This window comes from Dreissena polymorpha, chromosome 12, assembly GCF_020536995.1.
Source record: "Dreissena polymorpha isolate Duluth1 chromosome 12, UMN_Dpol_1.0, whole genome shotgun sequence".
Lineage (NCBI taxonomy): Eukaryota > Metazoa > Mollusca > Bivalvia > Myida > Dreissenidae > Dreissena > Dreissena polymorpha.
In genome coordinates, this window is record NC_068366.1 from 41,668,731 (window position 1) to 41,683,710 (window position 14,980).

The 14,980-nt window shown below is 33.8% G+C and overlaps 1 protein-coding gene across 3 annotated transcripts; it reads right to left on the reverse strand.

Annotated features, from left to right (window-relative positions):
- Positions 1-14,956, reverse strand: LOC127852884 (dynein axonemal assembly factor 3-like). Of its 3 annotated transcripts, none has more exons than XM_052386915.1 (17): positions 14,807-14,956; positions 13,528-13,572; positions 13,204-13,298; positions 12,901-12,994; positions 11,646-11,739; positions 9,961-10,024; positions 9,189-9,274; positions 8,816-8,909; positions 7,155-7,277; positions 5,482-5,604; positions 4,683-4,812; positions 4,302-4,364; positions 3,758-3,853; positions 2,925-3,039; positions 2,668-2,742; positions 1,363-1,444; positions 1-266 (listed from the first exon to the last, which is right to left on the reverse strand). In XM_052386915.1, the coding sequence occupies exons 1-17, from the start codon at positions 14,877-14,879 to the stop codon at positions 195-197; spliced, it is 1,524 nt and encodes a 507-aa protein (XP_052242875.1). In that variant the 5' UTR covers positions 14,880-14,956; the 3' UTR covers positions 1-194. The 3 variants fall into 3 exon arrangements, with proteins under 3 accessions (XP_052242875.1, XP_052242877.1, XP_052242876.1); XM_052386917.1 differs by having other exon boundaries at positions 14,851-14,942; XM_052386916.1 differs by lacking the exon at positions 2,668-2,742.
- Positions 14,957-14,980: the final 24 nt, after the last annotated feature.

Sequence of the window (14,980 nt, forward strand, 5' to 3'; positions counted from 1 at the left end):
AAGCTTTCAAAATATTCATTTTGTATCAACTGACAGGAATGTTTTTGTTTTTTTATAAAACTAGTAATTGTTGACATAATCCTTTCAACAGTTCCACGTTATTACCAGTGTTAATCGCCATGTCCAAGAGTCTACTGTTTTCAACACTAACAAATTCATGAACACAACAGCAACTGTTTCTCATTGTTTAATAATTAATCGTCTTTCTTCCTTTCAAATCTCATATTGATAAAGTTTGCTGTCTCTGGGTCACATTTGTCTGGACTCTGCAATTAACAAGCAAGACTTAAACTTAACATTATAATGTAGTGTTGTTGAAAAGAAAATGGAAGTGAATATCATTTCGACTTTATTGTTATAAACATTGGATTAACGTTGGCATTGAGGTAAGCGTGTTGTTTATTCCAAATAAAGTTGTTTTTCTTTACTCTTGTTAAAGCTGAAATAGTGTCAATGCATTTCAATAAAACGCTTCAACACAGTGCACATTTAGCGGTGTGTAACCCAGAATGGTCCATATAAAAAAATAGTGACCAGTCCATATACTCTTAGGTTTTTCTATTGCATTTTAAAGACTGAAACCGATCATATAGATATAGAAGGACCAATATCTCTGAGGCGTAATATATAAATACGGAACATATCTTAGTGGATCAAAACACTTTTGAGTGATATACCCCATGAAAGGGCTAGACATTCCTTTAAATAAGCCATTAACCTTAACTAAGGTATTTATAGAATTGGCAAATATGTTTATAGCTAGCTGGATCCAGATCTCATGGTTGGTTGTAATACCACCATGCTTGTACTGTTTTAGTTTTGGTTGCAATAATTTTGAAGGATTGGCCCAACTGACAGTTGTTCAATATGACTTTAAGACCTAAAGATGATTTAACAGCCATGCATACAAATCACAAAACACGAGGCAGCTAGCGAGAGTATATAGCCACTTCTTAGTTACGCTCATTGTCGGCTCGGGTACTACTTACATGTACCCCTGGTACAGTAAATATACTAAAACGTACTTAGGAATTTTTCACGCTAAATCGGTCATTGTCGGCTATTTTTTTTTAATTAATTATGTTCACATTTATGTCAATCTTCTGTTAAGTGGCCTCTCTATTATCGAAACTCATACTCAAAAAGCATGTTGATGCAGTTTTTTTAGAAAAAGAAGTCTGTATAAGATAAATAATATTGTTTTAAAGTAATCGGTAGCGTTTTTTACGACATCGGATTTTGGGCAGGAATACAACTTGGGTGCAGTCTTATATCGACTGGGTATGTGTAATTATATTTAAAAGTACCTGGGAACATGTAAGTAGTACCCAAGCCGACAATGACCAATTCAGCCTTAGTTACCTTGCAGCCAGCATCCTTGCCTATGCTGATGACCTTCTCTGTAAACATCTTAACCTGCTCCAGTTTCAACTCCAACATGTACCTGCAATAGTCAAGTAGCATAGTGCAGGAGGTCATGTAATTGCAATAATCAAGTAGCATAGTGCAGGAGGTCATGTACCTGCAATAGTCAAGTAGCATAGTGCAGGAGGTCATGTACCTGCAATAGTCAAGTAGCATAGTGCAGGAGGTCATGTACCTGCAATAGCCAAGTAGCATAGTGCAGGAGGTCATGTACCTGCAATAGTCAAGTAGCATAGTGCAGGAGGTCATGTACCTGCAATAGTCAAGTAGCATAGTGCAGGAGGTCATGTACCTGCAATAGTCAAGTAGCATAGTGCAGGAGGTCATGTACCTGCAATAGCCAAGTAGCATAGTGCAAGAGGTCATGTACCTCCAATAGTCAAGTAGCATAGTGCAGGAGAACTGAAGCCATGTATCTGCAATACATGTACTCAATATTAGCTTAGTGCATGTGGACCATGTACCTACTATATCATTAAAGCCACTAGCACGCTCACCAATACTACATACGTACTATATTATGCTATGTAAAAAATTTCAACATAAAAAGTACCATACGATGGTTATTTACAATAGGAAGACCCTAAAAACAAGTATACAAACATTCGGCAACTTTTAAGCATCTTAATATCGTTCCACGGTGTCATCTACTTTCGTTTTGTAGATGGTATCAAGTCAGGATCAGATTCATTTGGGTTGCGGTCATTTGCATTATTTATACAAGCTATCCGAGCAATCTGATGCCGTCATGCTTCCGACGCTGACCGAATCCGATCTCTCGTTTGGCCGTAAATGTTCGGATATTTTGCAGGAAATAAAAAATTGAATTATTTGTGACACAAAAAAATAAAAACAAGCATTTTGTATCTCGATAAATCAATGTAACCAGACAACATCTAACCTTGAAATTTTGCATTTTGCTAAAAGGAACAATGATTTTTGTATGGGTTAGCTTTATTTTACAAAATAATCTATATTTTTTAGCGTGATCATTACTTTAATGGCATAGTGCATGTAAACTGAGGCCATGTATATATAAGGGTTAAGAAACATGATGCAGGTGGACTGAGCCCATGTATATTCAATAGTAAAGAAACATGATGCAGTTGGACTGAAGCCATGTATATTCAATAGTAAAGAAACATGATGCAGGTGGACTGAAGCCATGTATATACGATAGTTAAAATAATAGTTAATGTGTCTTTTCATCAGAAAATAAAAATAAAAAGGTGTAATAGATACCTTGCTGATTCTACTATGACATTTGCTTTGTCAGCAAATGTTGGGTTTAACTCTGGCTTTAGTAAGTGCACCATACTGCAAAAATAACAGCAGTAAAATAATATTCCATTTCCATATTTTTACAGAAAAAAAACTTATAAAATATACATGTTTGAGGGATAATAATAATGATAACATTCAAGTTGTAAACAATGCATTTATCAATACATACACACTTAATGTTATTTCAACTGAATTTCAGAGAAAAAAGATCTCACCTATTTGAAAAGTAGACCACATCAAAGAGATTCCTGTATTTACTCTTTTTGCCCATGTCTAGCAGGGTTCCAAGAGGCAGAAAGGTGATGGACACATTCTCCACATGGATTGGTTCTGGAAATGTATACATCATTGAACATGTAGGAAGAACTACTGGAAGATCAAGCAATTATACCTGTTTAATAGAAAGCTTCTTTAAAAAAAATCGGCACTTAATTGTATTCCTCTTCTAATGTTAAAACATGCATATGCATAATTAATTTAAAGTGAGTAAATTATATCAGAATGAAACAAATAAAAACAGATATAATGTAAATGAATAAAAAATGTCCAGATAAATTAATACCAGAAAAAAAGTTATTTACAATTACAAATAATTATCCCTTGCAGTAAACCCTTTTATGCACAAAAACATGTACACTTTGGGAAAATCTCCACTATTATGTGCAGATTTGATCATATAAGACATCAACGCAAGTTTTGGTTCTGAAACAAGTACAAGTTAAAATGTTGATATCTGCTACAAATATTCATATTTATATACAGGTTAAAAAGTGAGAAAATAAAATTGCTGACATTAAAAGGGTCAATAATCAAAGATGCTGAGTTTATTCCAAAAGATATCAAGTATGTGTGCCATCCCTAACCATGGATGCCTACAAGTGTGCCGTCCCTACCCATGGATGCCTACAAGTGTGCCATCCCTACCCATGGATGTCTACAAGTGTGCCGTCCCTACCCATGGATGCCTACAAGTGTGCCGTCCCTACCCATGGATGCCTACAAGTGTGCCGTCCCTACCCATGGATGCCTACAAGTGTGCTATCCCTACCGTACTCCTCCTCCAGGGGACGCCTTTCACTGAGATCTGTTTTCTCCAGCTCATCACAAACATCCTTCTCTACCTGCTTTGACAGCTGCTCAACATCTGAACAGGGAATGCTCACAAATAACTTGGCAATAAATATATAATATATGGATATGTATGACAATCAGATTCAGTCCATTGCACTTAAGTTTCAAGGCAAACACTGACGGGACTAGAAAAATCATTGCAAAGGAAGCATGTGTTTTATTTGCAAATTATTAATAACATATATTGTCTTTGGAAAAACTATTTCTTAATGCATATCTGTACAGTATCATTGATGACCAGACTGTGCAGTCAGTTTCCGCCTAGACTGGATATTTCTTTACAAGAGACTTCTTTTAAACAAACATTTCCATAAAAGCAGAAATGGGCGTCCATGAATTGTGAATTTTAGACAAACATTTATGCAGAAAAAAGAGGTAAAAAATCATTAATTTGAAAACTTTCTGAGATATTCATTGCCCTGTGTCTTTATAATGAAATGTAAATAACTGAATGTCCATACTCATTTTTGGCTCTTCTTCCTTCACATCCTGTGTTGACTTTGCCACAGACTCTTCAGTTATTTCTGTATTAATGAAATCAAGCCATTTAAAGCTAATGAATAGCTAATAACCAGAATTTGAATTCAAAAGTGAAATCAATTAATATTTATTTTTTTAATTTTGAGCTGCAGCGTTTAGGTGCATTTTATCAATATTGTGTAATTATGGAGTATAATTACCTTCTCAGCACTACTCATTCAAACAAAACAGTATAAAATATTAATTATTTAAAAATGGCGAGCCTCAATTATGCAAGTAAATCAAAGATCAAGCGTATTTGATAAGCTTTTTTGATCAGAAAACATTTCCCAACTCATTTCTCAACATGATAGCATTGTCACCTGTAATCTGGGGACCCTGGTCTTCCACTGGGCCTTTGACTTCTTTCTCTTTGGGCAGGTAGTAGACCCTCTGGTGAGCAATCTCATGAAGCATGGCTGTGATGTTGTACTCAGCTATGTTACTGGCAGTCTGAAGCAAGTAAATCTAATGATATGACTAAGGAAACTCTCTGAATGTGTACTGGTATGTTATTGTTAGTTCTAGACACCTGGCTGAAATGAACTGTCTGTATAACTTCAGCATACAATTTCTGGAAAAAAAATAATGAAGCTTGCAAAATGCTAATTTTATCCAGATCATGCAAAATGGACCTTATGACATACAAACACAGTGTAGCTCCAAATATGCGCCTCCATCTCTGAAGGGAGTCATAATTTAACTTACGAGTCCATGAAACCGTGGGTGACATTAAAGCAGATAGTGTAGCAAATGGTCAGGCTGGTGTGTAGATACGCTGGCTTCATATGGACAAACTCCCATTTTCCTAAGATACAGCTTATTTGATTTATGAGAAACTCTCTTACCCTCAAGGATTCATGAACCACTGGCTATTTTAAACTTTCAAAAAACATGTACACACCTTCCTTAATTGTGCAACGAAAAAAGGTATTCAGAGAATTTTTTTATAATGAGAAATCAGTTGATGATTTGAGACATTGTTTAATCAATACAACAAGACACAGATTAAAACTGTTATGTTACTTTGCACTAATCAAATTCCATACATGTACTAGATTACTCAAGCTGTACAATTAATGATAGAATTACCAAAAACCCTGGACATTCACATAAGTGTACCTTCATGAACATTTTGTTTGCCTTCTTGAAAAAGTCCTTGTCCTCACACTGGATGCCTAGGGCCACGTACGGACTGACCAGAATGTCTCCCCAGTAGCCCCGCCTGGCATGCTTCTCACCCTCCTGGGCAACAGACATTCATAATACTGTAAGACTTTTTGAATTGTGGTGGGTTTAATATTCACTAATTTGGTGATACAGTATCCTTGCTTATTTACTTAATTGCCCATAAGATGTGTCTATGCTAATCTTAGCATCTTAAACTGTGCTACTCTTACTACTTATCTTATAATGTTGGTAAGGGCTTTCAGTTTAATTGTGCTACAATAAATCTTAAGCTGAACAAGTATGTGTTTAACTTTAAACAGCTTTTTGTAAATTTGAATAATTGTTTTTCATTTTAAAAAAGCCAAAACCACAAACAAATGCAATTCTTCTAAAGATCATAATATGCTAAAACAAATGCTGTCACCATAAGATGACATATGCCCCCTATAAACGCTTTGATAGAAGTTACGAGCATTTTTCTAAACCTAAACGCAGATTTTGAAACCTAAACGCAAACCCTAAGTTCAAGGTCAAGGTCACAGGGGTCAAAATTTGTGTGCGTATGGAAAAGTCTGGTCCATATACACATGCATACCAAATATGAAGGTTATATCTCAAGGGACATAGAAGTTATGAGCATTTTTCGAAACCTAAACTCAGATTTTGAAACCTAAACGCAGACCCTAAGTATAAGGTCAAGGTCACAGGGATCAAAATTTCTGTGTGTATGAAAAGGCCTTGTCCATATACACATGCATACCAAATATGAAGGTTATATCTCAAGGGACATAGAAGTAATGAGCATTTTTCGAAACCTAAACGCAGATTTCGAAATCTAAAACCGGACCCTAAGTTAAAGGTCAAGGCCACAGGGGTCAAAATTTGTGTGCATATGAAAAAGTCTTGTCCATATACACATGCATACCAAATATGAAGGTTATATCTCAAGGGACATAGAAGTTATAAGCATTTTTCGAAACCTAAACGAAAATTTTGAAACCTAAGCGTAGACCCTTATTATAAGGTCAAGGTCACAGGGTCAAAATTTGTGTGCGTATGGAAAAGTCTTGTCCATATACACATGCATACCAAATATGAAGGTTACATCTCAAGGGACCTAGAAGTCATGAGCATTTTTCGAAACCTAAACTCAGATTTTGAAACCTAAACGCAGACCCCAAGTTCAACGTCAAGGTCACAGGGGTCAAAATTTGTGTGCGTATGGAAAGGCCTTGTCCATATACACATGCATACCAAATATGAAGGTTATATCTCAAGGGACATAGAAGTTATGAGCATTTTTCTAAACCTAAATTCAAAGTGTGACCTACAGACGGACGGACAGTCCGATCACTATATGCCCTCCTTCGGGGGCATAAAAATAAAAATCAATAAAAAGGTATCTATATAGTTTGAAGTCTATTTAATGTCGGATTACAATTTTAAATCTTTATGACCATGCAAATACAATGAGCTTGAATGTTGAATTCCTATAACATATGAATTCACCATCATCCAGGTAAATTTCACAGATCAATAAAAAAGTCCTCATCTAAGCAAACTTCTCTTATTGCACATTTGTATATGTAGAAGTACAACACAGTGCTACACTAGAATGAACTCACATGTGTAAGGATGAGGCCGGATGCCATGGTTTTGTTTGGAATCTCGTAGTCTGCCTCACGCACCTCAAATGCAACCCCAGTTTCCCGCCAAGACTTGTACTCATGGATATTAATTATATCTGCCTAAAAGAATCATGACACATACAATTTGATCTCTGCATCATAAGATTTGGCTTGAACAACTAACTTTATCATGATAAGATTTTTATATGTGAATACAACTTTTTTTTTCATTATAAATATCATAATAGTATAAACTAAATAAAGAATTGTAACATACATGGCAGCCCTGTTTAATCCAACATTGTAATGTAAACACTGTATAATGTGAATTTGGAATAAGACATCAAACTGGGAATGGACATCATTTTGGTGATCTTCTCAAATAAAACTATTCATTTCATGATCTGAATTTATTTTTGTAATATTTTAGCTATACTATAAGCTTAATAAGCAATTTTCCATGACTTTTCATTAACAATGATTGTATTTTCATCATTTTTACTGTATTTTTAAACTGTGGCGCATGGGCACAGTTTTATTTTATGGGGATTTAAAAAAAATCAATAAACAATCCATTTTTGCAGTAAAATTAATTTAAATGATGCTATTATATATGCAAGTATCTGTTTTAATTATAATTTGTCAAACTAAATAAATACAACATATAAAACTGCATATTATGCACTTTTGAAAAAAATACAATTTATTCCCAAATTTATGTCTTATTTCAACTTCACATAATACTGCTTTTGTACATATTATCCCATTATAGAACTTGGTAAAGGAAAAAAGGCGAAATATACACAGCCAACATTTGCAGGCTTAAAGCACTTACAGAACAAAAGACAAATACAAAAATAAATTCAATATTGATTGTAATAAAACTACCATGCATTTCAATATTTTATTTAATCTTTTAACATAAAAACATTATTTGATTTTCAATATATAATGTTTATATTTACACATTTGAAGGGAGGATGCATATCCAAGTATATATTTTACAAAAATGACTTAACACAATTTTTTTTCCTCATTTCATTGCATGTGTTTGTAATGGTAATCTTCTGTTCTGCTAGAAAGCGTGTAAATAACCATGAACTGTTGAATGCCAGGTTTTATTAAATAAAAAAAGCAAATGGATTTTTAAATGTCAATATAAAATCTTTGTGCTGTATAAATTATTTTAATAGATTTTCTTTACTTTTTGTTTCACAGGTTGCAATATTGATTAGTGCACCTGATGTGGAGCGTAATTTTCAGACAGTCCACAATACACAAAAAAGGTACAAGTTTGACAGGCTGTGATAAAGATTATCTGTGATCTATTCCCGATGACACATAGAGGACCCTTGCCAATTAAGAGCCCAATCAATAACTCACAAGTGTTTATAAATACAATAAAAAAGTATCATGATTCCACGTACCACTTGCATTTTGCCAGATTTGGTTTTCATCAATAAATAAAGGCATATTAGGTTGTTTTGGGGTTATTTTATTTCACAAAAATAATACCATGCATTATTTCTATCTTTTTAATTGTGATAACTTTTTATCCTGAGATTTAAGTGATTTCACAATATCTTGTTAACGTCTCAAAGACATAGGGCAGTCACTGTACCTTTTATTGAAGTTCATGGACAATAAACTGCCCTTACCTCTCTCTGCGCCAGTCTCATCTGATAGTCCCAATCATACACATTCATTCTTGAGTCATATCTGGTGCCCAACAGCTTTCGAACTCTTAGATCCCTGCATTACAGATAATAAATGCATGCATACGTTTATGGAATTATATTTAATTAAAATCAAAGTAAACCTTTTTTTACTCATAAAAAATCATCTTTGTCAATGAGGAATGCAGATTATTCAGACTCGTGTCATCAAAATTGCAGACATGCATTCTGCATAATTATTATCATAGCTAATATCATTTTGATTTGAGAACACAATGTGTTCCAATGTTAATAACTGGTTTCACTGAATATCTATTTTGTATAAACTAGATTTGAAAATTTAACATTTTTTTACCAGTATTTGGAAACTTCAAAAACACCATCTATGGCAGGATTCCTCCAAAACTTGAAAATGGCATCTAAAAAATCTCTCTCTTTAAACTGGAAGGAAAATCCAACAATTTATGTGTTTATATTTGCGTAGATATTCATAACTAATGTTTTCTGTTTACTACTACTTATATAGACTAACATAACAGAGCTTCTTTAACCTTTTCAGTGCGGGAACCAAATTTTGAAGGCCTTTGCAAACAGTTTGGATCCATATGAGACGCCACAGAACGTGGCGTCTCATCAGGATCCAAACTGTTTGCTATTCTGATAATATTCTTTGAAAAAAATCGAAGAAAATGCTCATTTTAGAAATTCAGCAGACAACATTTTAGCAGACGACAAATTTCCCAGCATGCAAAGGGTTAAATACTCACCTAACATTTGCTTGCAATAGTACTCAGCAAAATTTAAACTACATAGTGATGATATATGTCATTGCCATGAGAAAGGTACAAGAAGTTTGCTACACAAACTTTTGACATTTTATGCCATCACACCAACAAACTGACAATAGAGACTCCAATACATACCCACTTTCAAACTACTTTTGCAGGTTATAAGCAAACATATTTTAAGTGTCAGATGCCAGCATAGTTAAATAAATATAACATAAAACAAGATCAATGTCTATCAAATATACAAAGAAATAATTCACACAATAAGCAAAATAATTTATATCAGTTTTTCAAAAGCAATATTTCAAAACAAAATACAGAAACATAGTATAATTTTACCTTTAGTTCTGATAATTCAACTACGGGAAGTTTCTTCTTTAGATAGTCAATATCTGTAACCATTCTGAAACAAACATCAAGTTCATCCACATAAGATTAAAGATGTGTTGTACAGCATGCATTAATAAAAATTACACAACACATTCATTTAACCATTTTTAACTTTTAAAATGTGCAACAATGCGTACAAGTCATTGTTATCATAAATGGAATTGGCACTTAAATGGAATCATTAACCAGTATTGTGAAATCAATTTTGTCTAGGTTTAAACTTGTCTTAGTACCTTCAAATACATACAAGATTTTGCTTATTCACATTAAAATTTTGGCTTCGTGTGGAAGCAAACATAGTTTGTTCAAAGCAAGCAGGGCAATATGAGATCTGGACAAAAGGCACCAGGCAACCGGCTCCCTGAGTTTTTTGCATTCCCGGACAATGGGCACCTCCTTAAATGTCCACTAGGACAATTTGCACCCATTTAAATTTTCCACCAGGACGATCATCACCTGACTAAAGGCTATAACACATTTAAAGTTTTTTCACCAATAAAGACATTTGACTTGAATGTGAAAAAAAATCTGTTGAAAGGAGGCGATTGATGAAGCCGTCCAAATTTTAATGCACTGATTAGTCTTATCTGCTAATTGGTTTGATAAAAGAAATGATTAACCCTTTGCATGCTGGGAAATTTGTCGTCTGCTAAAATGTCGTCTGCTGAATTTCTAAAATTTGCATTTTCTTCTTTTTTTTCAAAGAATACTATCAGAATAGCAAACAGTTTGGATCCTGATGAGACGCCACGTTCTGTGGCGTCTCATCTGGATCCAAACTGTTTGCAAAGGCCTTTAAAATTTGGTTCCAGCACTGAAAGAGTTAATAAATCCTGTCAGCAAACTGTTTTGTTATCAAATAATTTAAGAAAGGACTCATCTGCTAATTGGTTTACTATCATCTGTAAACAGTTTAATTACTGGTTTTTGTATATTATTAATTAATAAGTTTTCAGATTTTAATGCCCTTTCATTAATTAAAAATTCATACTAGAAAATCGGTAAATAAAATGCTCATCTTTGAACCCGTTGGTAAAAGAAAACCCTTCAAGTAACTTTCTGTATAAAAAATAAAACATGTACAATTATTTTTAATAAAATGCAGATATATATCAAATAAATGTATACTATACTGCATGGCATTTTACAAGCAGGTGATACTGTACCTCATTGATACCATGTACCCTATACATATTGCATACCCATATATTGTCTATGCAATATTTTTCGAGTGTCTCTTAACTTCCTGACACATTGATCTTTTGTCTCTTAATTTGAAGACACCTGCTGTTCTTGAATACTTTTCATACTAACTTTTTGGGCACAAAACAAATATAATTATTCTAAAGTATCGGAAAACTTAGAGTTGTAACAGTAATCTGTCTGACAAAGCCCAACAAAATAATGATGGGCTTTATCAATCGCCTCCTTTCAAAGATTGCTTTTTGCAGCTGTAAATTTGTGTGCAGATTGTCCAGGTGGACAATTTAATCGGGTGCCAATCATTCTTGTCTACAAATTTAGGAGTTGCTGTTTGTCCAGGAAAGCAAAAAAACGCAGGGTTCTGGTTGTCCAGGTGTTGTTTGTCCTACAATTGAGATCTTGTCCCAAAGACTATTCACACGTTTACTTACTTGATAAATTCATTTGACATCCGTTCGATGTATTCTGCTGACTGCTTCCTGATCAAAATGTTTCCATACAGCTCAAGATATAGTTCTGTTTTCTCTGAAAGGACACAAAAGCAGTTTAATTTTAAATTCAAATTATTACAATGCACATTCCAGATTAGCACAATTGCTCTTACATTCTAATTCATATGAGTGTAAACTGTTCAGCAGAACAAGCTTATTACAACGTTGCTATTACTAGTTAATAGAGAGGCATATATGTTTTCATGTACCCCGGAAGAGAACAAAAATCAAACAGTTTGAAAACAATCAGAGTTTTGTAATGTCAATTAATAATTTGAACTTATTGAAAAATGAAAGAGCTAAAGTTAAACAAGCTGAATTAGCATCCTATGTATATGTGCCTGTCAGGGATTTGGAGGCTCCACCTGAATAAACAATGAACAGTATACAAAAGTGTTGTTGTTTTAATCTAACAAGAAATGTGTTTGTCAGAAACACTATGTCCCCTTCTGCGCCACTTTGATTTTTTTGTTTTTTTGTTTTGACCTTTGACCTTGAAGGATGACCTTGACCTTTCACCACTCAAAATGTGCGACATGTGTTTGTCAGAAACACTATGTCCCCTTATGCGCCGCTTTGATTTTTTTTTTACCTTTGACCTTGAAGGATGATCTTGACCTTGACCTTTCACAACTAAAAATGTGCGGCTCCATGAGATACACATGCATGCCAAATATCAAGTTGCTATCTTCAATATTGCAAAAGTATTCATAAAATGAGAGATTTTGGCCACATATATTTGACCTCTGACCTTGAAGGATGACCTTGACCTTGACCTTTCACCACTCAAAATGTGCAGCTCCACGAGATACACATGCATACCAAATATCAAGTTGCTATCTTGAATATTGAAAAAGTTATTGCAAATGTTAAAGTTGGAGCAAACAGACCAACAGACCAACAGACTGACAGGGGAAAAACAATATGTCCCCCACTATAGTGGGTGGGGGCCATAAAAATTACAACCAGATGTGAAAATGCATGACCTATGACATTGCAATTTGACTTTGCTCTTTCACTGAGGAACATGGGATTTGTATATTGAAGGAAATCATAATCAAAATTTATATGAAAATGCTCCCATCCATGAACAACTTACAGAGAAAATACTAACAGACACATCCTCCAACCCAAGCAACTAAGAACAGATGGTGCAACTACTACTTTACTTTAAAGGCATAAAAGTCCACTTAACCTTGTAGACCCATTCTTTTTTGAGGTTCCAGAGCGATTGTCAGAAACAGCATGTCCCTTGCATACAGTTCCAGATTACTTTCCACAATGTAGAACTGCAAAATAAATATATAACGTTGATATGCTTTTTTTAATATATTGTATTGAAGCATCTATCAACAGACCCCGGAAATATCAAATATTTTAAGCATGTTATGATCAAGAGTTTCTATTTTATTTCCTAACAGACGTATAAGTTCTGTATGTGATAGAATCACAAAATCCTAATTCTGCTTAGATGATCATAATTGAGACTGAGACTTACAAATACTTTTCTCTTCTTGTGTCTGTACTTTCTGGATATAGTCCATAGAACATGTCTTAAATCACCAGCACCCACTAACAATATATGGAGTGGACCTTGAAAAAAATAGAACTAATAGGAGAGAAGAACATTAAACATAAAATTACATGTAAATTAAGTGCAGAAAAGAATTGCTTATGTGTATTTTGATTTTCAGTTTTAAAAGACACAAATTAAAAACAATTTTAGAATCCTTAAAACATTGCAGTGTATTACAGGCAAACTATTTTCTATCATATGTGTATTTTTAATAATAATAATAATAATCATTATATAATAACAAACCATCTTCCATTTTATGATTTCCTTGCCAAACATTGGAGCTATGACCTAAAATAAAACAATATCATTATGTTAAAAGTTCTAAAGTTGTAATAAACTATATGACAATATTAATTTCAAGCAAGCTCACCTTATTTAAATCATAATTATTTTTACCTAACGAACAATTTCATACTGGTTTTTATTTCCATTTATATATTTTATGTTCTGTTCTGTCACAAACTGTATATTATTTTCAGATCTTTCAGAATGATGTCTTTGATTTTGGGTCTTACTTTGCATTTTAGAACTTGTCATTGCAAAATGAAATAATTAGGCCCTTTTTATTAAACACTTTTTCAGATAGCTTATTAATGCATTTGAATAAGTTTTATCATCGTCTTTTTTAAAAAACTGTACTCAGTTCTACAGTAAATCAGTTCTACAAATTTGATATAATGTTCACCTCTGGATTGAATTTTTACAGTAACATTAATTAACTTTTTGTTTTTACAAAATCGACCAAGTAATTTAAATTGCTCAACAGATGGCAATTAACCTTACATAATTAATGATTTTTACAGACGGTAAATATGGGTATAGATAATGCTGCCTTTAATTAATGTTTTATTTACCTTTAATATCATTTATTAAAGATACAAAGTGATTCATTGTACATGATTAATATACCTGTATAATTTCTGTCAAAGTCAATCAAAATAAAAGTGGCTATTTTACTTCCGGTCCATGAAATTTTTTTTGCATTTTTGTTAAATTTCACATTTGGAACTGGAAAGTCACCTTAAAATTCTATGAAATCTGTAACATCCTCACTTTGTTTTGTGTTGAATTGAAAAAAGATTTGGGCATCCACTTATCTCTTATCAATGGACTATGTCTTTTAAAACCTGGAATTTTATTGGCGATTTCACTGGGAAAGGTAACTAGTTCTATTTAAAATAGGAATTTTATCTACTTAAAGAAAAATATCAGGGGTTTTCCAATTAAGGACTATTCCCTCGAATACCCACTTGTGTAATTTATGAATCAAATGCCCGTGTGGAAACGCGATCAAAGCTTGAGAGAGAGAGAGAGAGAGAGAGAGAGAGAGAGAGAGAGAGAGAGAGAGAGAGAGAGAGAGAGAGAGAGAGAGAGAGAGATATAGATGGATAGATGGATAGATGGATCGATGGATGGATGGATGGATGGATGGATGGATGGATGGGTGAGTGGATGGATGGATGGATGGATGGATGGATGGATGGATGGATAGATAGATACATGTTGGTCGTAAAACTAATACCATCATGTCCGTCCTGCAAATCTAAAACAGGGCTAAAGCCCCACCAAGTTATTGCACCAAATCCGTCTGTCATTTTCAGAATCTTCAAATCAAATCCTTGCGTGTTGAGACTGGAGCAGCCATTTGTAAACAAACGTAGACTGGAGTGAATGAAAGGATTTCTATGATTGGCTA

What these genes read in the sequence shown, in the direction of transcription:
- LOC127852884 (XM_052386915.1), bottom strand. Translation starts at nt 14,879, where the DNA reads ATGACAGACGGATTTGGTGCAATAACTTGGTGGGGCTTTAGCCCTGTT. An exon ending in TGAGACTGGCGCAGAGAGAG is followed by an intron (nt 7,278 to 8,815) that starts GTAAGGGCAGTT and finishes TGATTCTTTTAG; the next exon opens with GCAGATATAATTAATATCCA. An exon ending in TCCCCTGGAGGAGGAGTACG is followed by an intron (nt 3,040 to 3,757) that starts GTAGGGATAGCA and finishes ATACATTTCCAG; the next exon opens with AACCAATCCATGTGGAGAAT.